At 45.0% G+C, this 27,831-nt stretch overlaps 1 protein-coding gene across 1 annotated transcript in view; it reads left to right on the plus strand.

Annotated features, from left to right (window-relative positions):
* The window catches only part of GLRA1 (glycine receptor alpha 1), a 102,429-nt gene that overhangs the window by 61,662 nt on the left and 12,936 nt on the right, over positions 1 to 27,831 (plus strand). Inside the window, exons 4-7 of the mRNA XM_040630616.1 lie at positions 12,046 to 12,269; positions 15,213 to 15,295; positions 16,514 to 16,651; positions 18,814 to 19,028. Of these exons, the coding sequence (XP_040486550.1) occupies positions 12,046 to 12,269; positions 15,213 to 15,295; positions 16,514 to 16,651; positions 18,814 to 19,028 (660 nt within the window). The remainder of the gene's footprint in view (positions 1 to 12,045; positions 12,270 to 15,212; positions 15,296 to 16,513; positions 16,652 to 18,813; positions 19,029 to 27,831) is intronic.

Here is a 27,831-nt window from a genome sequence, read left to right on the forward strand (position 1 = left end):
ATCATGACCAAGTGGGATTCATCCCTGGGATGCAAGGGTGGTTCAACATTCGCAAATCTATCAGTGTCATAGATTTTATCAACAAGAAAAAAGCCAAAAATCATATGATTCTCTCAATAGATGCAGAAAAAGCATTTGACAAAATACAGCATCCTTTCCTGATTAAAACCCTTCAGAGTGTAGGGATAGAGGGTACATTCCTCAATCTCATAAAAGCCATCTATGAAAAGCCTACAGCAAATATCATTCTCGATGGGGAAAAGCTGGAAGCCTTTCCCTTAAGATCAGGAACACGACAAGGATGCCCACTCTCGCCACTGTTATTCAACATAGTACTAGAAGTCCTTGCAACAGCAATCAGACAACAAAAAGGGATAAAAGGTATCCAAATCGGCAAAGAAGAAGTCAAACTGTCTCTCTTCGCAGATGACATGATACTCTATATGGAAAACCCAAAAGAATCCACTCCCAAATTATTAAAAGTTATAGAGCAATTCAGTAATGTGGCGGGATACAAAATCAATGCTCAGAAATCAGCTGCATTTCTATACACGAATAATGAGACTGAAGAAAGAGAAATTAGGGAATCCATCCCATTTACAATAGCACCAAAAACCATACGTTACCTTGAAATTAACTTAACCCGAGACGTAAAGGATCTACATTCTAGAAACTATAAATCACTCTTGAAAGACATTGAGGAAGACACAAAAAGATGGAAAAATATTCCACACTCATGGATCGGAAGAATTAACATAGTTAAAATGTCCATGCTACCCAGAGCAATCTACGCTTTCAATGCTATCCCGATCAGTTCAGTTTTAAGCTAAATCTTATGTAGCACTTCGACAAAGTGATTAAACAAAACAAAACCAGGTTATTCTGGATGAAGTGGAGCAGAGGCCCGGAATCTCATTCCCTTGGTTTTTCCCTCAATCCCTGCCTCCCCAAGGCCACCCCAGGGAACCTCCTCAGAACCCTAAAATCATTTCTATGCATGTCACTTCAAAGACATTTCCTGTTAGGTAGCCATGTCCCAGTGTTGACTCACACTATGCTACGACAGCTGAACTCTGGAACATTTGTTTAAGTACATGAGTAACAGATGAAAACAAGCTTTTGTAGTAAGTCCAATAAAAAAGAAAAGAGAGAAAGAAAACAGGAATNNNGCCCCCTGCTTCCCTCCCCTAATTCCCACTGTCCTATCCTGAGTTAAGCACTACAGAGAAACAAGTCATGTACATCTTACTACCTTGCTCAATCGTGCATACATTTACGTACATATGCACAACTGTTGTATGAATAGGACTGTGCTCTTTCCCTTCCCACCGTGTCTTGGAGTTTCTCCCCATCACTACATACTGGTCTAACTCATTCCTAGTTCTCTGCACAATGCCGACTTGCAACGTAAGAGGTGGTTATTATTACCACATGCCAGATATGGCACATAATTTTCATCGGGTTCCAAGCTTTATGGCCTACCTGTAAAATCCCATGCCCCATGGGGCACCTGGGTGGCTCAGTCAGTTAAGTGCCCAACTCTTGATTTCGGCTCAGGTTATGATCTCAGGGTTGTAAGGTGGAGCCCTGAATCATATGGGGCTCCATACTCGGTGGGGAGTCTGCTTGACATTCTCTCTCTTCCTCTGCCCCTCCCCCTGCACTCTCTCTCTCCCTCTCAAATAAATAAATAAATAAATCTTTAAAAGCTAAAATCCCATGCTCAGGACAGGCCATCGTTCTGTGGTATTGAACCACTTTTCTCAGGACACCTGGGCAGCTCAGTCGGTTAAGGGTCTGCCTTTGGCTCAGGCCATGATCCCAGGGTCCTGGGATGGGGTCCCGTGACAGGCTCCCTGCTCATCGGGGAGCCTGCTTCTCCCTCTTCCTTTGCCCCTCCGTCTGCTTGTGCTCTCTCTCTCTCTCTCAAATAAATAAGATTTTTAAAAAACAAAAACACTCTTTTCCTGATGGACCTTTGACATTTATGCAGCTTTTTACTATTAAAAACAATGCCACAAAGAGTATTCTCGTACATAACTCTGCACGTTTCCTCAGGATATGTTCCAGAAGCAGAATGACTTGATCAAAGGACATGCAACTTTTTGGTGATTTTGACAGACACATTGCCCAGCTCACTTCCAAAGAAGCTTCTAATTTACTGTCCCCACAAAAGTGTTCATCTCTCTTTATCCTTGCCAACCCAAGATATTATCAAGCCTTTTCATTTTACCAAATGGGAGTTTTTTTTAATGGTATCTCATTGTCATTTTTAATTTTCACTCCAGACTTCTAGTGAATTTGAGCATCTTTGCATATTCTTTGCATACTGGGCATTATCAATAATATTATAGGTTTCCCTTTTTAATGTACCTCCTTAATACAGTTGGTTTCACTTTTCTATAAAGTATTTGGTGGTGGGTTCAACTCTATTTCTCTCTGATTAGATAGTAATTTTCCCGTCATTATTCTTAAGTGGTCAGTATTTCTCTACTGTGAAATGCTTTCCTTCTCATAAACTAAATCCCCATATAGACCTAGGCCTGTTTCCAGTCTCAGGGTGTTGTTCTGTTGCTCTATTTGTCTGTTTCTGCACCAATACCACACTATTTTAATTACTATGGCTTAAGGTTATGTTTCTATGTCTAGTAGAAAAAATTCTCTGTTGTTCTTCTTTTATGATTTTCCCTTCCATATGAACTTTAGACTCAGCTTGTTGATTCTTCTTTTATGATTGTTCTTTTATGTTGTTCTTCTTTTATGATTTTCCCTTCCATATGAACTTTAGAATCAGCTTGTTGAGGCTAATAAAAATCGCCTCAGGTTTTTGTTGGAATTGCATTGCATTTATAGATTAATTTGGGTGGAACTGACATCTTTACAATATTATATAAACCATGGTACGTCTCCCCATTTATCTAGGTATCCCTTTATGACTTTCAGTAAAGTTTTAGAATTTGGGGGGTTTTTCCTAAGTATCTATGAGTCACATATTTCTTATTAGGTTTATTCGTGGACATTTTGTGAGGTTGGCTGCTATTTTAGATGAGATCCTTTTTGTTGTTGTTGCTTTTTTCCATTACACTTTCAGTCTTTCTACATAGCTAATGCTAGGTCATTTTTTATACTCTTGGGTTTGGGGGATCCAAGAGAAAGTCTATTAAATGTCTTCCAATTAGATACGGCTCAGCACTCCCCAAAACCTTGGTAAACTGAATATTAAAAGAAGGCCAAGGAGAGAAGGCTCATAAATGCCATTAGAGTCTGTTACAGACAGAAAACAGGGCAGGATGCCTCTCTCCCAGCACACCACCGAGGGGGGCATTGCAATCGGGAATTTAGGACAGCTCAGAGTTGGCTCCCTATCATTGAATTCAGAAAGGCTGACTCATGACAATCAAACCCACAAAAGACTGAAGTGGGTAAATAAGACTGCCACGTTATTTAATTTACAGTGGGGCTTTCCACTCAAGTAATAAGAATGCTCATGTCCTCCATGAAAGCACTCCCTTGCCACTCTTTGAATATTGGGGAAGCCAATCAGGAGTCCCATTAGACATACGTGGAACTGGAGGAAAAGAAGACAGACAGTCTCAAGGGAAATTTCATCCAGGCCAGAAAGAGATCTAAGAAAGCATCCCTGCCTCACCACACAGAAACCCTCTCTGCAAGATTGAAAATGTTGGTGTTCCCCCCTCCACATGATGCTAGATTACCAGTTGCCAAACTCCTGCTCCTCAAACACCCTTTCTCATACTACCGAATGAGTATCTCCCATATGTTTATAAAACCGTTCTCTAAATGAGACAGAGTACAGTAAATTAGGGTTCCAGTTATTAAATTACAAGCACAGTCCTGTCCTAAATCATCAGGATTACACGTGGGACATTGTGACTGATGCTGGGCCTTGCCAAACTCCTCTACCGAAAATTCTTCTCTACTGTTAGTTTATCCCACACAGAGCAACCTGGTTCCCATATTTCCAAATGTGCTAGCGGCATGTCTCACCACTGCGCCCCATGCTGCCAACACTGTCCTCCTTCCTCTTTCCAGCTTAATATCCACCCCCAATTTGCACCCTTTGGCAACCAGTTATGATGCCACCTCGCTGTTTAATATCCCAATTCAAAGTTCTCCACCTGCTACTGACTATAAGGATATGCATGAGCCAACCTGTCACGTGGGCTCAGTGGCATCCCAGTATACTACATCTACTATATTTCTTTCACCTACCCATGTAGGAACTTGGTTTAAAAAAAAAAAAAAAAAAGGAACTGAGAGGAAGCATGCAATCATGAAAAGAACGTGAAATTAGGAGCCAAACAGTCCTGGATTCATATCCCTGTTCTAGCACTGACTAGCTATGCAAGCATAGGCCAGACATTTAACCTCTATTTGACCTCTCTGCATTTCAGTTTCCTCCCCTGTAAAATGAGGATAAGAATACCCAATGTGCTAGGTTGATGAAAGGTTTAGAGATACAATGCATATAAAGTTCTAGCAAATGCTAGACTCCCAATAAAAGTAGCTGCTATTAGCATTTTTATGTAATTATTAAACTCACGCTGTGTTTTAGTGATCCCCTAAAGACAAACAAAGATGCTTAGCTTCACTGGTCCAAACCATCTACAGTTCTTTACAATACATGTGTCTCTGGTTGCATAGGATCCGAATGAGAATGCACCAGGCAGGTGGTGACTTGGGAGAGGTTCAAGCCACAGAGCCGGCATCTGGAGCCAAGGAGTCAATGGGTCGGGATCTGGGGAGTCTGCCAGCACCAGACTTGAGTGTAGAGTGGACGATGGGTCAAATGTAAGGGTCACATCAGGAATGAGGTAGGAGCCCTAGTGGACTGCTGGACCCGGGGCAGAAGCTTTGGGTCTGTTGCCCCTTTTAATACTTCCTGATATTTGCGGGTATCTGCGAACCACAGCCACAGGCAGCATCCGATGGCATTAAGGTGTCCTGAAACTCTCACTCGGGGCAATGCTAGGAGATCCTGGGCAGTGTAGTCTAGGACTTAAGTGCGTGGGCTCTGGCGTGAGCGTCTTGGGTCCAGATGTCAGCTTCGGCACTTATTCGCTGTGTGATGGCAGAAACAGTACTTTCACCTCTGTGTGCCTTGATTTATCCAACTGTAAAATGGGAATGATAATAGAACCTACATCACAGGATTATTATGAAGATAAAATAACACACATCACGCTCTTGGCATCATTCCTTACATGTGGCAAAGTCTCAGTCTCCAATATTAGTATTATTTGCACCATTGTTATCAATTCTGGATCTACCAGTAATGCGTGGTGGGAGCTTGAGACTTCAGGGCTTTAGTTTCCACATCTGTCCAGTGGGGAGAAGAATCTTCTCTTCATGCCAAATGTCATAGAACAGAATTACAGTGAGGGGCGCCTGGGTGGCACAGTGGTTAAGCGTCTGCCTTCGGCTCAGGGCGTGATCCCGGCGTTATGGGATCGAGCCCCACATCAGGCTCCTCCGCTATGAGCCTGCTTCTTCCTCTCCCACTCCCCCTGCTTGTGTTCCCTCTCTCGCTGGCTGTCTCTATACCTCTGTCAAATAAATAAATAAAATCTTAAAAAAAAAAAAAAAAGAACAGAATTACAGTGAGGGTGTCTGAAGGGTAAAAAGCAGAAACTAAAGAGGATGCATTATTAATAAAAAGAAGCCAATGCCGTGTACTACTTAAAAGCAGACTTTGGAGTCAGCCAGTCTTGGATTCACGCCTCGGCTCAGTCACTAACTTTACACAAAGCCCTTGATATCCCCAGGTCTCAGTTTGTCTGTAAAATGGCATTACTGTGAGAATTTGGAGAGAGTGTTCACTAAAGCTCTGAGCACAGGACCTCGCACTTGGTCAGAATTTCGTAAACTCTGCAGGTACCAATGAGCCAGGTCCTTACTCTCACAGAACTGGGGACCGCTGGGGTTGACTTGTCTGACAAAGTCTATGACTTTGGTTCCACAGTGCTTCTCAGAGGTCTGAGGAAGTGCTTGAAGGGCAGCAGATGGGAAAGGAAGCAGCAGCTCATGAACCAAGCCTGGGCATCTTCTACTCTGATGCCCCTGGTCCCTGGCTTTCAGCAGACTGGTCCAGCTCTCATGCTAATCCCAAATTCCATCAGAGCCAAGTTCACATTCGAGCTTCTCCAAAGAGAGCAGAGCCTGCTCAATGGCACCTTCAACTTGGTTCTCCTTCTCCTGCCCTCAAAGGTGTACAAGGAGATAGAAAAGAAGTGGGATGGGGTCAAGATGTCTGTATGCAAGTCCCACCTTAGTCACTGAATTGCTGTGTGGCCCAGGGAGAGTCCCTTTCCCTCTCTGGGCCATGTGTAAAATGAAAAAGTTGAGACAGAATTCTCCAAAGGTTCTTTCTAACTGTAATGTTTGACGATGGTGGTGATGATTCTCTCTTCTACCCCACTCTCCATTCCTACTGGCCCATATTGGACTGCCACAAATGCCTCAAAGCAGGGCTCCCTGTTCCTGTTTCTCTGACTTCCAAGACTTCATGGTCATTCCTGGCATACCTTCCTGAAGTCAAACAGAGATATTGCTCCACGGCTTAAGACCCCAGCGGTGCCCAACTGACTACACAATAAAATCCAAACCCCTTGGTTTGGCAGTTAAAGATATCCAAACCCCTTGGTTTGGCAGTTAAAGATATCCACAGTCTCAAATCAAACCATTTCACAGCCTTATCACAGCAGAGGAGTTGAGAGCATGAACTTGTATAATCAGACAAACCAGATCTGAATTCCAACCTTACTGATTACTGTGTAAGTCCGGACAAATTACTTAACCTCTCTGAATCTTTGTCTATAACTTAAGTTGAAAATACCTGTTATAGGATTGTTTTAAAGATAAAATGAGATGAAATGTGTGGCATGCTTAGCACAATGCCTAGAACACAGTAGGTCCTCAATAAGGGGGAACTTTTATTACTTATACAGCTAGTGGTTGAGTGAAGCCGAACGGTCTGAATGCCCCTACCTCCACACCTCTGCCTGTGCTCTTCCTTCTACATGAGATCCCTTTGACCTGCAACTATATACATCCCAATCTAAACACTCCAAGGCCACACCCCAGTCCTCAAGTCCCGTCCTGCTCTGAGCCTGACTCCTCACCTCTGGACTTCTCACACATCCCTGGCCTCCCTTCCAGCTGAAATTAGGTAGAGTTCCCGTCTCAGAGCAACACCAGACCTAGAGATGCTAACTTCAGTAGGACGGAGCAAACTGAAAGGGGCTATTTCCAATGTCACGTTCTCCCTGAAAGCTGTTCCAGATTCATCCAGCCTGGCTGGAAATGATCTCAATGGCTTGAGAGCAATATCTAATAGCAAAGTTTTAGAACCCCTTAGACCTCTATCCCTGTCAGTTTTGTATGGTAGATATTTGTGTCCATATCTCGCCTCACCTGCTAGACAATTTGAACTGTCTGAGGGTATTAATCAAGACCTTATGCCCCCATCCTCACCATTCCAGGCCTAATATATGTTTATAGAGTAGAAATGAGTGTAGAGAAGAGACACCCCTTGAGAGCCGGAATGCTAGGACCTAGGAAGGTCTAGGAATCTTGTTTTTTATCCAGGGCTTGGGCGCTGTCTCTTGGCTCTGATTGCAATGGTAACAACATCCTGCCCACCTACATCCCCTTCTCACCACCACGCTCACGCGGGCTCTTTCCTACTAAAACACTCCATGCTTCCTCTTTTGCCACAGTACAGAGTTTTGAGGAGTTTACTGGAAAAGGTTAGAATCTGAAATTAGACACGGTGGCGGTGGCAGCAGGGGGCAGATCCCACTGCAGGTGGTACACAGGAAGCCGCCAATACTGTTTACTGAATGACAGAATGAGCGAATGAAGGGATTACTGCTCTCCCTTGGTCTTAGAAGCAAGGCGGTTGCCCAGTTACCGGAAAGCAGGCCATCAGGGACTCTCACAGGGAGGATGGGTGAGTTGATGGTAAAGACGACTGAGCTGGAGCTCTGGAAATCCCTCCCACCTCAGACTTCGATGGGCCACCCTGGAGAGCTAGAGCCCTGGAAGCCAACTGCCGGAGCTGGAACCGGAGGTTCTAGGGTGGAGAACTCAAACGTAGTTCCTCTGGCCCCCGAACCTGAACAGGGCCCCTGGCATGTCAAGCACAGACCAGTGTGATTGCAGGGCTAAGGAAGCAAAACAGCCTTTGGCTCTCAGCCTAGTACACCAATTACATCGATCTCCTCCAAACTGCATTTCCTACTGCTGTTTCCCAACCAGAGAGGAGGAAATCGATGCAACAGCTTGTTTGGGCAGCAGCTGCTGCGGGGCAGAGCGGGGGCTGCCGGGAGGAGGAGTCAAGCTGCCCGAGGACACCAAATACATGGTCCGGGTCTCCGGCTCTCACTTTTCATTAGCCATTTCATTGAGACCCTACGGCTTTTATTTGGTTTTTCTTCTTTTAAGGGATATGCCTTTACCTTTTTTACCATCAACATGCATTTACTTTTATAATAAGAAAAAATACAATACTTTAAAAATATCAGTTATAAAATGCAAATGTCATAATGCCCTCCCCTAGTTAAAATTCTTCGAAAGCTCCACATGCCTCTCAGGATGAAGTCCAAATTCCTCAGGACAGTTAGCAAGGCCCTGCAAGCATCCTCCCCTGACTCAGCTCCTTGCTCTTCTTTCCGAAGGGCCACGCCCTCCTTTGCTGCTAGGCCTTCCAAAATGCAGCTCCTACTGCCCCAAAGCGCTTGTCCTCTTTAGCTCAACTATATTTGGTCTCACCTTAAATATCACTTCTGGAGCCTTCCCTGACCACTAGTCCCCAGTCTAGCCGGAGCGCCTGTCTTCTGCACCTCCCTGGCACGCTGTACTTAATCCCCATGGGAGCCCTTGTCTCCGTGTGGTATCAACATTACGCTTGGGCTCTGTGGTTGCAAGAATGTGTCTCTCTTGGTCTCAGCAGATCCCCCAGTGCCTAGATCAGTGCCTGGCACTCAGTGGATGCTCAGTTAACTGTGCCCGGAAAAATTAAACTAGTAACAATTAGTTATTCAGTTCGGAAGGGTTCTCATCTAACTAACTCCCTTTAACACTAGAGAAGAAAATTCAGGTTCCAATCGTAGGTCCTTTACTGAATTGCTCTGTGACCTTAGAAAATGCCTTCCCTCTCTAGGTCTCTGTCTCTCCACTCTAAATGAGGAAAGCTGTTCCTGCTCGAACTTTTTCTGGCTTTGCCTCCTCCTCCTTCTGGGTGTTGGGTAGCTCCTCGGTGCACTGACTGGGGGGGAAGGTGAGATGGTGCAGGAGAAATGTAAGGTCGGGTTCATCCTCTCAACCTGTTGCGGATCAAGTGGAGAAGATAAGACACACGCAGTGCTAAATGACATGTTTCCAGGGATTCTCTTTTGCTAGGAGATCAGAAAAGGAAGAGGCCATGGAAGCCTGGGGGCATCGAGGCTCCTGCGGGAGACAGCACTTAAGCTGAGCAGGCAGAATTCACGGAGGCAGTGAGGACGAGAGAGGAGTATCCCTGGCGCACAACTGGCTACCCGCCTCTGTGGGACAGAACAGTGGGTGGGGCTGACATGCCCTCAGAGCCCAGCCCTGCCACTTACTAGCTCTGGGCCTTGGACAAGTTCCACAACCTTTCCAAACCTCAGGCCCCTTCCCCTCACTATGGGAACTTGGATGTCTAGCTTGCAGGGGTTTTGCAAGGATTAAATATGTGTGACAGTATCTAGAACAGCGCCTGGTGCCTAACAGACCATTTTAAGAAACGCCACTCTCTTTCCTTCCTTCCAGCCACATAAACAGGATTGACATGTCACTGGCAAGAATCTCGAAAGTGCAGCTGGGGTTTGGGGACTGGAGGCTTTTCCTGCCCAACCACTCATAGTCTGTTTCCTCTGACATGATTTGCCCAGTGTCCCATCACACACGCAAATACACGCACATAAACAAATGCACACACTTCACATAAAATCCAAGAGAGAAAGAGAGGCTACTTCTTAATTTCCTGATCAGAGGAGGCCAGATTGGGAGCTGTCCATTACCGTCAGCAGGAAAAACAAACTATCAACATCCAGGTCTGGCCTAGAGTTCCCCCTCTACCATGGGACTTATAAGACATGAGATTATGAGATCAAATGTCATTTTCTATGGGGCTTGAGGGAGAGGCTTCAATTAAATTATAGAACGATCCTATAAAATACCTTGGAACACTTTATGAAGCTATTGATATTTCTGGAGGCAAACAGAATGAGGCATGTACTATGGGAGGAACTGGCAGAGGTGAGGGTGAGGGTGACGAGAAGGGTCGTTTGTTTTAGTCCATCCCTGCTGATGACAGATCAAGAGTGATTAGGAAAAGAAAATGTAGCATGATCTCATTTCTCCAGCACCTTCAGGGAAAGCAGCAGCAGGTGCTCCTGTGTGGAGATTATTCCTGGAAGGACAGCATTCAGAGCTGGACTTGAACCGAGGTTATTAATCTTTTGGGGAACTATACACCCTTTTGAGAATCCAACATAGACAGCCATGTTCTTCTTCCTGGGAAAACACAAATAAACCCCAAATTCTACTTGCAGTATCGTAATATTCATGGGTCCCAGGTTTACAGTGCCTCCTTGACAAAACTAAAAACATTTCTTCACGGAAATATTTCTTAACTTCCTGACCCACTTTCCTGGCACGAAGAACCACCCAGACCATGAACTGCTTCTCGGGCTGTGATTGGTTGCTGAATGGACTCTTTCAGAAATCCCAGGACCAGTTGAACAAATCCTCAACTAGGAGTCAGGATTCTTGCACTCCAGAACCAACTCTGACCTGCCTTTTTTAGAGTGATACTGGGTCAGTCTTAACTCTCTGGACTTCAGTTTCTGCATCCAGAAAAGAAACGAAGGTGCGGGGCGGGGAGAGGGAATTTCAGCTAGGATGGCAATTCCTAACATGCATCATGTACAAAATGCAAGACTTCCGTGCCCAAAATAAATCAGGGAAATGTATACTCTATTCCCCTCTTGGAGATACATACAAATAATTAGCATACATACAAATAATTAAGGTCTCCGAGAAGTCCCACAATAAATAATCAGTTGCATTTGGTTTAGTGGAACATTTCCCTAATCAGTTCAATCATGACTTTGGTTTTCAGCAGAATAGCCACACTACAGGCCCATCAGAGAGGCATTAGACTTAGCACTGAGTTTAGAACCCAGTCAGATGTGACTCTACAACATCTATGAATCCTCCCCCGGGGCGCCTGGCTGGCTCCATCGGCAGAGCATGCAACTCTTGAACTCGAGGGCATGAGTTCAAGCCCCACGTTGAGTGGTGAGCTTGCATTAGAAAAAAAAAAATTAAAAAGAAAATCCTCTCCAAACAAGTAAGTCAGCATGTGTGATAGAAGGTTGCAGAAGGCTGGGATTGAAACAGAGTGGTATGAACCCCAGGACTAGCAGGAGCACCTCGGAATTCACTCGTCCTTCCTTCACCACTTGGGAATTAATTGTTCTCTTCAGGCAGAACGGTCTGAATGCTCAAACAGCAGATTTTAGCCTCTCCTTTTGCTCCGTCAGTCTATCTGGAATAGTGATTCTCAAACTTTCCTGTGCATGGGAATTGCTGTCCTGACAGCCTCGATAATAAAAAGGGGGACTTCAACTTTATCTGTAATGTGCTATTTCTCTTGTCAAAAAAATGAAGCAAATGTGACGAAGTGTCAACAGGGTGAAAACAGGTGTTTATTATGTCAGGTGGAGCTTTATTTTTAAAATTTTTCAAAAGAATACCATTTAAATAATCTCAGTTCAGAGCTGAATATACTTAATAGGGCATTGAGAGGATGTTCAGCGATGACGCCCCTGACTTTTTTCCTGAGGCACAGACTTCATGTCTCACCCACAGAAGATGCAACCATACTCAGAATTCTCCAGAAGGGACTTTGGGGAGCACTGAATGAAAGCACCCAGGCCCTCCGAGAGTTGGCATCCCAGGGCCTAACCTGACTACCTCCTTACCTCCTGGCTATAGGACTATAGGGTCAACATCTTCCTGCGGCAACAGTGGAACGACCCCCGGCTGGCCTACAATGAATACCCAGATGACTCCCTGGACCTGGACCCATCCATGTTGGATTCCATCTGGAAACCTGACCTGTTCTTCGCCAACGAGAAGGGGGCCCACTTCCACGAGATCACCACCGACAACAAGCTGCTGAGGATCTCCCGGAACGGAAATGTCCTCTACAGCATCAGGTAAGCTCCACACCATTCACCCCCGCCATCCTCCTCAGGGTGCACCTGGTCCCACGGACTTCAGGGAGCAGACGCTACGAGGTGGGCCCAGCAGGGCTGCACAGGCCCGGACAAGGGCAACCTCACACCTCTGCATGGTTCTGTAAATTATACTCACGGAGTAAGAATAACACACGGGGCAAATTCCTAGGGGTGAGCGGTTTGTTATAACCAGGGGAACCGAGGAAGCATCTTAGAGACAGAAGGGCTGAAGTTAGGCCCCTAACCTTACCCAGCATTGCAATAAAACAAGAAGGGAAAAGAGAATTCAAAGACAGTGCTCAGCAGCAGGGGTGTTCAGTTACTCAGGATGAGTAAGTTCTAGAGAGCTGCTGTTCAACATTGTACCTAGAGTTAACAATACTGTATTGTACACATAAACATTTGTTTAAAGGCTAGATCTCATGTTAAATGTTCTTATCACAATTAAAAAACAAAATAGCAGGAGCAAAGGCACAAAGCCTGAAAAGTCATAGCAACTTCAACAAGAATGGGCCTGCCAGGCCTCTCACAGGTACAAACAAGCCAGGCCTGCTCCCTCCCTTTTTCAAACCCGTTCCATCCTCCATACCTTGCACTGAGTCTACGAAGCTGGGACCCCGTTCCCAGATGGGAGGTATCCTACAGAGATACTGGTTAGGGGCAAACTTTCAGAGTTTCCTGCCAACTCTCCCCATGTAATTCCCCATCTCCTCCCCCAAGTCATGGAGAACATGACCAATGCCCATGCTAGATTCTTACATACGTAGCATTCACTGAGAGTTTACGGACTAGGCTGGGTATTTTACATACACTATTTGTAATCCTCCTAACAATCCCATGAAATAGTTTCTATTATGCCCATTTTGCAGATTAGACAGGAAAGATCTGAACATTTAAGTGACTTGCCAAAGTTTCCCCAGCCACCTAGCAGCACCGCCAGATTCCAATTTGTTAATGAGCTTCCCACGCCCACTCAGTGCCTAGCAGAACATCAAACAGCATTCAGTAGGCACTCGTTTGATGAATGAATATGTGTTTATTTCCAAGAGCTTCAAAGGGACACTGGCCCTAAATGACTCCTCCTCCCCCTCCAGGTCTTTGGGGGAATAAATCTCTCTGCTTCCATTAAGAGATGAGCTTTAAGGGGCACCTGGGTGGCTCAGTCAGTTCAGCGCCTGCCTTTGGCTCAGGTCGTGATCCCAAGGTCCTGGGCTCGAGCCCCACATCGGGCTCCCTGCTCATGGGGAGCCTGCTTCTCCCTCTCCTCCCTGCTCATGCTCTCTCTCGCTATCTTTCTCTCTCTCAAATAAATAAATAAAATCTTTAAAAAAAAAAAAAAAAAAAAAGAGATGAGCTTTAAATGTCCAGGCCTATAGGAGAGGTTGCAACCGTCCTAACCTTCAGATGTGACTGGACTCAGGCTGACTCCTGAGAGCAGGCCAGGTGGGAGAAGGGACTTAAGAACCTCAGCAAGGAAAGAAGGCACAGAGGAAGGGATGGCTGGGAGGAGCCAGAGGCAGACGTGGCCTTCCTCACCCTGGAGTCCGTCCTGCGGTGCACACCCAGAAGGAAGGGTGATGGGCTCAGGATGGCCACCAGTGCCCTGACTGGCTGCGGCTGGAGAGGTTACCCTGCTTGGATTTTGCTGCTGCCAGGCTGGTTTGGTATCTCTACAAAGCTAAGCCCCATGCAGCATGACAGAGGGACAAATCAGCAGAAAGTGATGTTCCCAAGGTCATTCAACTTCAGAAAATTAACCTAGTGTGACAGCTGCCCCACTTTGCAGCTTTTATCTTCAGAAATTCAACTCTGTTCACTTTCTCTTCACTTTCCCCCTCCCTCTCCCTTCCCTTTTCCCTCTCTTGCTTCAACCTTGTGCTTAAATGGGGCCCAGATCCAGAGCAGTGGGGGTGAGCTGGAGGGAGGAAGCTGACACAGGGCCGTGCACTCACCATGTACAGCCGAGGTGCCAGTGACCAAATGTCACTAGACCACCACCAGTGAGGTGCTTTCCAGAATAGCAGTGGCGGAAAGTAAACACATGAGCTCAGAACCCAACAGCCAGGAGACATAGTTTTGAATCCTGCCTTCGAGCCATCACACACTGGGTGACCTTGCAGGAGTCCCAACCAAGCCTTCTCTGTACCTCAGTTTTCTCAAATGTCAAATGAAGGAGTTGGCCTGATGATCTAAGCCTCTTTGGGCTCTGAGAGCCTTTCCTCTCTATTCTCTGCAGCAGGTACTCGGATGTGGGCACAGCCTTTCAAGCTGAAGCCTTGCATCCTAGCCTGAACTGGACTTTGCTTCTGTAAGGGGAATCCCTCTGGTTCTAAGGCTCAGCCTCCACAAGGGTTGACAACCCAAAATAGACAGCTCTCCCAGAAGCCTGGGGCACCCACCACTTCCCAACTGACCCTAGCATGAGCCCACAGATGTGAGCCAGCTCTGTTTGGACACCCAGAAGGCAAGGCCCTCTTTAAAATAACGTTTGATGAGTCCAGTGTCTGAAGGGAGGCAGCAAAGAACCACTTGAAGCCCCTGCTACAGGTACACCTGGATGCCTGAGGCCTAGGGCTGCTCAACTTGGAATTTAGCCTCTGCAGAAGAGTAGGGATCAGGGGTAGCTCCAGGCCTCCAGGCCTTTAGGCCACTTGCTGAAGGCAGATGTCTAGAAGCCAGACAGACTCCAAAGAAACCCAGAAGTTTCACTGACTGTGTGACTTTAGGCAACATACTGTATCTCTCTGAGCCTCCATTCCCATATCTGGAATGTAGAAATATACATGTATTATTTCAATAGACACTAGTGCCCTGACCTCCTTGACCACTCTGAGATAACTGATTTTCTGGTAATTACTAGAACAGAGGCACAGCTTCCCTGGTCCGTGGCTCTAGCATCATTCAACTCCCTTCTCTTCTCAGAATCACCCTAACACTGGCCTGCCCCATGGACTTGAAGAATTTCCCCATGGACGTCCAGACATGTATCATGCAACTGGAAAGCTGTGAGTCCCTTGCATGCAGACTTCCCTTTACCCATGGGACCTGCAGAAATTCCCACACAGCTGCTCCTAACTGCTGGACCCAAGAGATGACTGTATGAGCCCAAAATACCAGATGGGGGGGCGGGGCTTTGCTATAGAAAATGCATTGGAAATCTAAGCACCCCTCCCCTTACTGGCTGGCCGAGGCCCAGCTTTGGAGCCAGCAGTATTCTCCCAAGAGGCGCTGTTCCATGTCCCTTGTGAATACGCTCTCCGGGAATGGAGGAAAAAGTGCTTGGATAAGTCATGGTCCTTGAACTCACAGGGATGCTCCCTGCAGCTGGGGAGATAGACAGCTAGCTGCACAAATAGCTCTAACACAGGGCAGCAAGTGGTAAGTGTGTTGCTGGAAGTCCAAATGTTGTGGCCTCCTGGCAGAAAGAGTGCTTCCTTCTGACTGGGAAAGAGAGGGGGCATTGGAGAGGGCTTTATGTAGGAGGTCACAAGTGAACCTACTGGAGGTGGGAGCTGACTTCTTTCACTGCCAACAGAAATAGATCCAATTTAAAACGTAGAATTAAATGGAAGGACATAGAGCTTCCCCATGGACTTGAAAAAGAGGCTGAAAGTACATGTACGGGGCAGAGGATGTAGGCTGCGGGTTTAGGTGGGGCAGCACCTCTGAGGGGAACTGGCGCCAGCCAACTCTGAACCTTGTGTCACCTGACTCAAGAGTCAAGTCCTGGCACAGAGCATCTGACTGGTCTACTTGAGTCTTTATCTAACACCTTGGCTCCCAGCTGATAGTCCCAGAACAGCATTCTATGGAGTTGTTCCCCTGAGGAAGAGCTGCTGTGAGCAGAGGAGGGAGCTTGCAAAGATGGTACGCAGGCCAAATAGCAGATGTGAACTGACTAGTGCCACGGCGGTAGGAGGTGGAGGCGCAAGGACAAGCCAATGTAGGATGGTGGGAGGGGTAGGAAGTGAGGGAGAAGGGCACGGGGTAGATATAAACCATGAAACCAGTTTGAACCTCCTTGGTTCCAGGGGAGGCAAGGAGAGGGGTGGAAGAGGCGTGGGGAGGGGGTAGTGGGGAGGGGGTGGTGGGGAGGCAACATGGTCTCATGTGTTCCCTCTAGTGCGTGATGCCTCTCAGTCTCTAACCCAAACCAACTCCAACATGCTTCAAATAAGTGCTTCTGGGTGGTGACCGCCCCTTCTTCTGACCCCCCATTCCAGTTGGATATACCATGAATGACCTGATCTTCGAGTGGCAGGAGCAGGGAGCTGTGCAGGTGGCAGACGGACTAACTCTACCCCAGTTCATCCTGAAAGAGGAGAAGGACTTGAGGTACTGCACGAAGCATTACAACACAGGTAAGTGCGAGGAATCCTCCTCAGGTCCCACCCCCAACCAGGCCAGAAGTACTCCAAACATTCAATCAACCTTTGATTTAACAGATCTTATGAGCTGCCCATGGTGGACATGGTTCTGTGTTTATCACATAGTGGTTAAAAGAATAGTCTTTGAAACCAAGAAAGTGGCTCCGACACTTTCTTCCTACACTTGACCTTAGCAAAAAGGCCGAGAAGTGATTGACACTTTCTTCGTGGATGTCCTGGGGCACATAAGTGAAGCTCAGGCCACAGCTCACTGCAAGGGAAGCTGGGAGATACAGTCTTCATCAGGTAGCAGCATGCCCAGTTCAAAATGAATCCTGTTCCTAGGGCGGAAGGGAGGAGGTGATACTAGGACATCTAGCAGTGTCTGTCACGGGGGAAATGGCATTTCTGACAGGACACAGTACACAGAATGCTCTCATCAGGCCTCAGCAGGAGGGAGCTGAGAGGTGGCACTGAGGTTCATGAACAGTGCAGTTGGAAAGCATCCCCCTAGACTGCGAGCGGCAAGAGCTCCGGGGAAAAAGCCATGGCTGTTCTGCTCAGCTCTGCCAGGCATAGCACAGCCTTTGTGGGAAGAAAGGGAATGTTGGACCAAGGCTGGCCTCGCCTGCCCTACCGCAGGCTGGGAAGGAGCTCACGGAGGCAGCGGAAGAAAGGCAGTCAGTCAGTATGGCAGCTGGAGGGCTGGGAAGGGGGCTGCTGTCCGGGCCCAGCGGAGGAGAGTGGAGGCAAGGAATAGACTGCTGACAGGGGCCAGGGAGGGGAGGAAGTGAAGCAGGGGGGTTGAGAGAAATCACTGTGTGCTCTGCTGCAAGTAGAAGGCCCAGAGCAAGGGCAGGCAGCGTGGGCTCTTGTCTGTTGAGGCCGGCTGCCCCTTCCTGGGTCACCTCTGAGATGTCCCAGAACCTCCAGAGATACTCTCCTGATCCCTGGGCACGCTGCGACACAGAGAGGTAACGGTGCTCCCGTTAGCAGCCATGAGAGCAGGGACTTCCCACGAATCACATAATGACACTGACTCGCATACCACAGCCCAACACGGTTTACACGGCGTTTTCTCATTCGTTATCTCATTTGCTCTTCGCTATTCCCATTTCAGTGAGAGCCGAGTTCTGTGCTAGGCCCTGTAGATACAAGGGGGAGAGGCTGACAAGGCCCTGCACACATGGAGCAGACAGTCCAGGGAGCTCTAGGAAATCCCCTAGTAAGGGCGCTGCAGTGGGCTGGAGCTGAGAACCAGCCCCCCTCCATGGGACTGGCCCCATTCCCATTCCAGGCAAGCACAGATGGGGAGGAGACCAGCCACCCGCAGTCCAGTGCAGAGGACAGAGAGAGAGACCGATGTGCTCACGCCCTCACTGTATTATGCCCTCAGGCCCAAAGACTGCATGAACAGAACTGAAGGAACTCGCTAGGAGAAGAATCATTGTGCCTGGACAGACTTCACATTCAAAGCACCATGGAGGAGCTGAAGGGATGCTTCGGCTGGTTGTGGGGAGGAGTCCTGGCATGCCAGGCAGAGGATTAGCACGAGCCAGTGCTCAGAAGGGTCAAAGTGCAGGACATGCTCAAGGCAAGGGATAGACTGAAGGGGGTCATGATTAGGGTGAAGAAAGAAGGGAAGAGAGATGGAAACACAGGCCAGAGCATGATCTGAAGAGCAGACTGAAAAGTTTGAACTTTTCCCTATAGATAATAGGGACTTTCTGGTATGAGGAGAGAAGGAGGGAAAAAAGTTTTTACAAGAGGAAGTAACAGGATCAAGTCATGTTTTGGGGAGATAACTGGCAGAAGGATAAAGAATGGTCCACTGAGGCCCAGTCTTAGCAACAAGACAGGGCTGATGAGGATGACGGCAACTGACATTCCTGAGCATAAATGACGTGAGCACCGTGCTAAGCTCTTTATAGGCATCATCTCATTTTATCCCCGCAGTAACCATACAAGTAACCATATGAGGTAGGAGTCATCATGATTGGCATCCCCAATGTACCACAGATGAGGACACTGACACACACAGATTCAGTCACTTGCCTGAGGACACAGCTAGTGAGAGGCTGAACCAGGACTCCCCTGAGGTTGTTCCTACCTCAAAGTCTTGTTCCTATCCATCAGGCTACTTTGCCTTCTTGCAGGTAAATTCACCTGCATTGAGGCCCGGTTCCACCTGGAGCGACAGATGGGCTACTACCTGATCCAGATGTACATTCCCAGCCTGCTCATAGTCATCCTCTCGTGGATTTCCTTCTGGATCAACATGGATGCTGCACCCGCCCGTGTGGGCCTGGGCATCACCACTGTGCTCACCATGACCACCCAGAGCTCTGGCTCCCGAGCATCCCTGCCCAAGGTAAGTCCTGCCCAAGAGCACAGAACACCTGGACAAAGAAGGACACTTTGTGCCCTGCCTACCCTGCCTGAGATAAAGGGAGCACAAGGAAATGGTCACTGTTTCTTCATCTACTACACTTGGCAGGCTCCAGCGTCCTGACCCATCAAACCTTGCCTCCAGACTGAACACTATATTGTATACAGTTGCCAAACCCCACATTTTGCTCCATCTTCTACCAACATTACACACACATCCTGCTTCACTTACTATTCACACTCAACTCCACCTCCTCATTCATTCACTTTTAGTGCTAAATACAACATCCCGCTCCTTTCACCACTAACAGTAGATGCTTTGTGGTGGGGGTCTCCAAGACCACCCCACGTTCAGAGATCTGTTACAACTCGTAGGACTCAGCATATCATTGTACTCATGGCTAAGATTTCTTATAGTGTTGCATTAAGGATACACAGCTCGGGGGGGGGGGCCTGGGGGGCACAGTCAGGTCAGTGTGGGACTCTTGGTTTCACTCAAGTCATGATCTCAGGGTCATGGGATGGAGCCCCACATCGGGCTCCATGCACAGCACAGAGTCTTCTTCCCCTCTCCCCCTCCCTCTGCTCCTCACCCTGCTCGAGCACTCTCTCTCTCACTTTCTCTCTCTCCAAAATGAATAAAGAAATCCTTGAAAAAATATATAAAAATAAAAATATCTAAAAATAAATAAATAAAACTTTAAAAAAAGAATACACAGCTAGGCGATAAAGTAAAAAGACACAGGCAGGGTCTGGAGAAAGCCATCTACAGGCTTCCTTATTTTTTCCCACCCATGAGGGACCACACAGAGCACATTCTGACCCTAACAGTAAAAAGGCAATGGGTGGGATATTTCTGCCCAGGGAGATAAAGACATTGTTTTGAGATTCATTTAAGATTCAGTATGGATGGTTTTTATTGGGTGCTGGTCACATAGGCACCCTGCACCTGGCACATACCAAAACTCCAGATTCCCAGAAGGAGAGCAAACATTCAGCACAATCCATATTGCTTGTACCGGGAGTCTAGGCACAGTGAGGCATCCTTATCAGTTAGGGAAAGTGGGAACATTCCCAAAATCCAAGTTCCCAGCTGCCAACCAAGGACCAAGCTTGCAAGCAGGTCCTTTGTAAGATAGCAATCTCATTCCAAACATCATACGTGAACCCTTTCTGCCCATACCTCAATCTTCTTTCACATTTCTAATGTTCAACACACATTTTGCTACTTTCACTATTCACTCTTGAACCATACTCTGCTCCATTCACTATTAACACTAGACACAGCATTTCACTCCATTCACTATCAAAGCCAGATACACATTCTGCTCCATTCACTCTGCGCTAGACACAACATTCTGCTCCATTCTTCGAACACCAGACACAGCATTCCAGTTCATTCATTACTGACATCAGACACTAATTCTCTACCAGTCACCCTTACAATAATGCAATGTTCTGTTCCTTTCACTGTTAACACCAGACCTCACATTCTGCTTAATTCACTTTTAACACTAGACATAACGTTCTGCTTCATTTACTATTGATGCCAGACACCACATACTCCTCCATTCACCCATATGTGAGGTACAACATTCTGCTGCCTTCACTATGGATGCCTGACGCCTCATTCTGCTTTACTCTCTTTTAATGTTAGGCCCTGTGTTCTACTATGCTCACGACTACCATTTGAGCCACATTCTGCTTTAATCACTCAACAGCAGACACAACATTCAGCTCTCCCGTTAATGCCAGACTCCATATTCTGCTCCCTTCAGTCTTATGCTACATACAACATCCTGTACCATTTCCAGTTAAGGCTTCATTTAACATTCTGTTTTGATATAGAAAAAGAAGACCATACAATGATCACTCTAATATCCCTCACCTGGATTCCAACTGTTATCATCTTGCCACACTTATTTTAGTTCTCTCTCTGTATAGATAGGTTGGTGGGTAGGTAGGTAGGTAAGTAGGGAGGTAGGTAGATAGACACAATTTTTGCTGAATCATTTGATGGTTACAGACATCATGACAAGCCATCTCTAAATAAGGAATAAGGACCACAATGATATTTGTCACATCTAAAAAAGTTAACATTAATTCAATAATAATTATATCTATATCAACTATATTTATATATTATATACCAATTTTATATCAATAATTATTGAATTAGAAATAATTCCATAATATCAATTAATACATAAACTTTACATTTTCCCAATTGTCAGAAAACATCATCAGTAAATATGGTGAGGGATCCAATCAAGGATCCACTCAAGATTCATATTGTATATGGTTACTCTTTTTTTTTAATTTTTTTAAGATTACTTATTTATTTGACAGAGAGAGAGAGAGCACAAGCAGGGAGAGCTGGAAAGGGAGAGGGAGAAGCAGGCTCCCCACTAAGCAGGGAGCCCCACATGGGGCTCGATCCAAGGACCCTGGGATCATGCTCTGAGCAGAAGGCAGCCACTTAATCAAGTGAGCCACCCAGGAGCCCCTGTATTTGGCTACTCTTTTAATCTAGAACAATTTCACCACTGTTTTTTGTTTTCATGATACTTCATGTTCCATTAACTTTTAATGTGAGAGATGACATTCGGCTTCATCTGCCATCAACACTAGACACCACTCTCTCCTCTATTCACTCTTACACAAAACTCAATAATCTGCCCTTTGCACTGTTAACACTAGACTTTGCATTCTGCTGGATTCACTATAAATGCTTGAAACCAAACCCCATTTACTGTTACCACTTGACAACACATTCTGCTTTGTGCAACTGTAACAGCAGATGTATCTGCTTCCTTTTCCTTATGTTAGACTCAACATCCTGCCTCACTGTCTATTAAGAGTTGATGCTACATCCTCTTTCACTTATGATTTACACTAGACTCAACATTCTGCTCCACTCATTGTTAACACCAGACCCAGTATTTGGCTCCATACGCTATTAACACTCAACCTCACGTTTTTCTCTATTCACTTTTTTTAAAGCATAAAATTCAGTGGCAATTAACATAGTTGCACACCCTCACCACTATCTAATTCCAGGACGTTTTCATCACCCCAAAAACAAACCCCCATAACTCATCAACACTCATTCCTCATTCCCCACTCTAACCAGCTTCTGGCAACCCCTACTCTATTTTTAACCTCCATGAACCTGCTTATTCTGGACATCTCATATAAATGGAATCATATAATATGTGCACTTCCATTTAGCATAATGTTTTCAAGGTTCATCTGTGTTGCACATTGTATCAGTACTTCATTCCCTTTTGTGGCTGAATAATACTTCCATTATATGGGACAATCACATTTTGCTTATCTATTCATCAATTGACAGGCATTTGGTTATTTCCACTTTTGATTATTATAAATAATGCTGCTTTGAACATTTGTGTACAAGTTTTTGTGTGGACATATGTTTTCAACTCTCATAGGTACTTACCTAGGAGTGGAAATGTTGGGTCATATGGTAACTATATGCTTAACTTTGTGAGGAACTGCCAAACCATTTCCCAAAATGGCTACACCACTTCATAATCTCACCGGGGTTCCAATTTCTCCACTTCCTCACCAATGCTTCTTATCATCTGATGTCTTTTTTTTTATTATAAACATCTTAATGGATGTGAAGCAGTATCTGCCTCACTGTGGTTTTGGTTTGCGTTTTCCTAGTGATTAATAATGTTGAGCATTCTTTTCATGTGCTTATTGGCCATTTCTATATATTCTTAGGAGAGATGTCTATTCTAATCTTTTGCCCAATTTATAATAAAAGTATTTCTCTTTTTATTGTTGAGCTTTAATAGTTCTTTGTGCATTGTGGATTTTAATCCCTTATCAAAGATATGATTTGCAAATATTTCCTTCCACTTTGTGGGCTGTCTTTTCACTTGGTTGATAGCGTCCTTTAATATACAAAAGTTTTTAATTTTGATGAAGTAACATTTATCTATTTTTTCTTTTGTTGCTTGGGCTTTGGTATCATATTTAAGAAACGAATGCCTAATCCAAAGTCACAAAAATTTATACCTATGTTCTTTCCTACGAGTTTTGTAGTTTAGCCCTAAATTTGGCCTTTAATCCATTTTGCGTTTTGCATATGGTATGAGGGAGGGATATCATTCTCTTGCATGTGTATGTCCAGTTACTGCAGCACCATTGGTTGAGAGGACTATCCTTTGCCTGCATTGAATTTACATCCTTGTCAAAAATCAACTGACCATAAATGTATGGGTTTATTTCTGGACTCTCGGTTCTGTTCCACTGATCTATACATTTAGCCTTATGTCAGTACCACACTGTTGATTACCATTGCTTTGTAGTAAGTTTTAAAATTGGGAAGTGTGAGTCCTCCAACTTTGTTCTTTTTAAAGATTGGTTTGGCTATTCTGGGTCTCTGGCATTTCCATATGAACCTAAATATGAATTTTAAGTTCCGTTCAAAGGAAGTTAGATTAAAAATGCACTGAGTCTGGGGCAACCCCTTCGTGTCCCCTCCTCCTTGGGAGCTTTGTACTATCACTTTGCTATCACTCAATAAATCTTCCTTTGCTGCCCACCAAAAATTTTTTTTAAAAAATGCACTGAGTCTATGGATGAATTTGGAGAGTGTTGCCATCTTCATGATATCAAGTCTTCCAATCCATAAACACAGGATGTCTTCTCATTTATATAGGCCATCCCACTGCCTTCTAGACTGCTTGGTTTCTTTCTTTCTTTCTTTTTTTTTCTTTCAAGATTTTACTTAAATTCAAGTTAGTTAACATATAGTGTAGTATTAGTTTCAGGAGTAGAATTTAGTGATTCATCACTTACATATAACAGCCATTGCTCATCACAAGTGCCCTCCTTAATGCTCATCATCCAGCCCCCCACCCACCTCCTGCCAGCAACCCTCAGTCTATTCTCTGTAGTTAAGAGTCTCTTATGGTTTGCCTCCCTGTTTTTATCTTACTTTCTTTTTCCTTCCCTTCCTCTCTTTTCCTCTGCTTTGTTTCTTAAATTCCACACGAGTGAAATCATATGGTGTTTGTCTTTCTCTGACTTATTTTCCTTAGCATAATACCCTGTAGTTCCACCCATATCATTGCAAATGGCAAGATTTCATTTCTTTTTGATGGCTGAGTAATATTCTGGTGTGTGTGTGTGTGTGTGTGTGTGTGTGTGTGTGTGTGTATACACCACTTCTTCTTTATCCATTCATCAATTGGTGGACATTTGGGCTTTTTCCATAGTTTCGCTCTTGTTGATAATGCTGCTATAAACACTGGGGTACAGGTGTCCCTTCGAATCACTATCTTTGTATCCTTTGGATAAATAGCTTGGTCATATGGTATATCTACTTTTAACTTTCTGAGGAATCTCCATACTGTTTTCCAGAGTGGCCACACCAGTTTGCACTCCCACCAACAGTGTAAGAGGGTTCCCCTTTCTCCGCATCTTTGCCAACATCTGTTGTTTCCTGAGTTGTTAATTTTAGCCATTCTGACAGATGTGAGGTGCTATCTCATTGTGGTTTTGGTTTTTATTTCCCTCATAATGAGTGATGTTGAGCATTCTCTCATGTGTCTGTCAGCCATTTGTATTAGACTGCTTGGATTCTAATGAGAAATCTCACTCCTTACAATCACAATGCAGCTCTTTATGTCCACGGGTCCTGTCCCTATGCTTTAATAATCTCTACCCGCCCCCCCCATTAAAAGTATATAATCAGTCTAGTGAAAAATCAGTTTTCATTCTTATTGAGGACCCCTTGTACATAAAGAGTTGCTTCTCTCTTGCAACTTTCAAGATTCTTTGTCTTCTGACAGTTGATTATGAAGTATGTAGGTGTGGAGCCCTTAGTTTTGCTAAGAGTTCATGAACTTCTTAGATGTGCACATTAGTGTTTTTCCTCAAATTTGGGGGAATTGGGGGAATTATTTCTTCAAATACCCTTTCTGCTTCTTTCTCTCTCTCCTTCAGGCACACTCATTAAACATACGTTAGTGTACTTGATGGTCCCCCACAGGTCTCTGAGGCTCTGCTCATTTTTCTTCATTCTGTTCCTCTGACAAGATAACCTCGAGTTCACGGATTCTTCTTCAACTTCACTGATTCTTTCTTCTGTCTGCTCAAATATGCTATTTATCCTCCTTAGTGAACTCTTCAAATCAGTTATCTTTCCACTCTAGAATTTCTATTTGGTTCTTTATCATTTCTATCTTGTGTTCTGTTTGGTGAGACTTTGTTCTCATGCTTTCCTTTAGATGTTTATACAGGTCTCCTTTAGTTCTTTGAACACATTTAAAATAATTGATTTAAAGCCTTTATTAAGGGACGCCTGCATTAAACGTCTGCCTTTGGCTCCGGTCATGATCCCAGGGTCCTGGGATGGAGTCCCACATTGGGTTCCTTGCTCAGCAGGGAGCCTGCTTCTCCCTCTGCCTGCTGCTCCCACTGTTTGCACTCTCTCTAACAAATAAATAAAATCTTTAAAAAATAATAATAAAATAAAATAATTTAAAAAATAAAAATTTGGAAAAAAAAAAGCCTTTATTAAGTCCAACACCTGGGCTTCCTGAGGGGCAGCTTCTTTGGACTGCTTTTTTTTTTCTATGGATGGGCCTGTCTTGGTCAATTTGGGCTGCTATAACCAAGTACCATAGCTTGGGTGGCTTATAAATAAAAGAAATTTATTCTTCACAGTTCTGGAGGCTTGAAGTCTGAGATCAGGTGCCAGCAGAGCAGGGTTCTGGTAAGGACCCTCTTCCAGTTGCAAACTATCAAATTATTATTATATCCTCACAGGGTGGAAAGAGAATTAGCCAGTGGGCTGGCCTCTTATAAAGGCACTAATCCCTTCACAAGGGTTCCGCTCTTATGATCTAATTACATCCCAACAGCCCCACCTCCAAATACCATCACAGTGGAATTAGGATTTCAATCTATGAATGGGGGATGGGGGTGGGGACACATTTAGTCCATTGCAGGGCCACCCTTTATTTCTTTGCATATCTTAAAAGTTTTGGTTGCAAATTACATGTTTTACATAATGTAATGTGGCATCTCTGGAAATCAGATTCTCCCTCCTCAAGATTTGTTGTTGCTGTTTGTTTAGTAACTCTTGTGAACTAACGCTGTAAGGTCTGTATTCTTTGTTGTGTGGGGTCACTGAAGTCTCCGCTTAAGTTTGGTGGTTAGCTAAAATCAGACAGAGATTTGTTTAAATGCACGGAACCTAGAAATCTCCCAACCTTTTCCTAGGGCTCTATGGATGTATTAGGACACACCTCAGTGAGGCAGTTTACAGTTCTGCCTTACCCTTCACTTGCAGCTTGCTCAGTATGTCAAGGTGAGCCAGAGCTGAGAGCTAAGGGGCCTTCTTAGGTCTTTCCTGAGTAGCAGGCCTAAGCATGCACACCAATTCCCAGAAATACGCCAAAGCTTTCTAAAGCCGCCTATGGAATTCTCATTCCCCCAGACTTTCCTTTTAAGCTTTTTAATCAACCTATTTTTTGCCTCAACTTTACGTAACGCCTCAGGCTGATGTGATGTTCAACAATTGTCACTGACTGTTTTCAACAGATGCCCCCAGCGAAAAGGCTGTTCACACCGGGCCAGTTCCAAGTCAGGTCAAATAAAGACAGCCTTCCTTGTGAGTAAGGTCTTCCAGCGAACCACAAGACAGGCCAAATAATGACAGTTCTCTGGGAATGGGGCTTTAAAGAAGCTCCAACTCTGTTCTGCCCCACCCACTGATTGCCTGGATACTGGTTTTCACTCTGCTTGCAGGCTGTTGGTTTTCAAGGCTAGCACAGAATTGGGGACAGGAGAATGGGAATTCGGCAAGTTAAAACACCACAAGGCCCCAGGAGAAATGAAAACATATGTCCATACAAAAACCTGTACAGAGATGTTCATAGCAACATTACTCATAAGAGCCAAAAGATAAAAACAACCCAAATGTCCATCAAGTGATGACTGGATCAACAAAATGTGGTAGATCCATACAATGAAATATTATTTGGCCATAAGAATGAAATATAGGGGCACCTGGGTGGCTGAGTCAGTTAAGCGTCCAACTCTTGGTTTCAGCTCAGATCATGATCTCAGGGCCATGGGATCAAGCCATGAGGCAGGCTCTGTGCTCAGTGGGGAGTCTGCTTGGGATTTTCTCCCTCTCCTTCTGCTCCTTCCCCACTTGCACGCTTTCTCTTTCTCTCAAATAAATAAATAAATCTTTTTTAAAAAAAGAATGAAATATATATATAGACATGGATGAATCTTAAAACCATTACTCTAAGTGAAAGAAGCTAGTCATAAAAGGCCACATGGTGTATGATTCCATTCATAGGAAATGCCCAGAATGGGGAAATCTATAGAGACAGAATGTAGATTAATGGTTGCTTGGGATGGTGGAGAGGGGACAGGAATCGGGGGAACAGGGAGAAGAATGATGGCTAAAAGTTACTAGATTTCTTTTGGAGGTGATGAAAACATTCCAAAATTGACTGTGATGATGTTGCACATATCTTGAATGTATTAAAAACTACTGAAATGTACACTCTAAGTGTGTGAATTGTATGGTATATGAATTTTATCTCAATGAAGCTGTTTTTTTTTTTTTTAATGCCACAAAGTTTGATGCTCTTACTGGCATTCAGCTGACTTTTTAAGTAAATGCTTTCAAGATTGCTGTTAGCCTTTGGTTAACAGAGCTTCTGAGAAAGTTGATTCCGACCATTTTTGCTGTTGTCCTCGTTGCTGTTATGGAGGAGAGAGTTTTT

The sequence above is a fragment of the Ursus maritimus genome, unplaced genomic scaffold, assembly GCF_017311325.1.
Source record: "Ursus maritimus isolate PB19 unplaced genomic scaffold, ASM1731132v1 scaffold_15, whole genome shotgun sequence".
Taxonomy (NCBI): domain Eukaryota; kingdom Metazoa; phylum Chordata; class Mammalia; order Carnivora; family Ursidae; genus Ursus; species Ursus maritimus.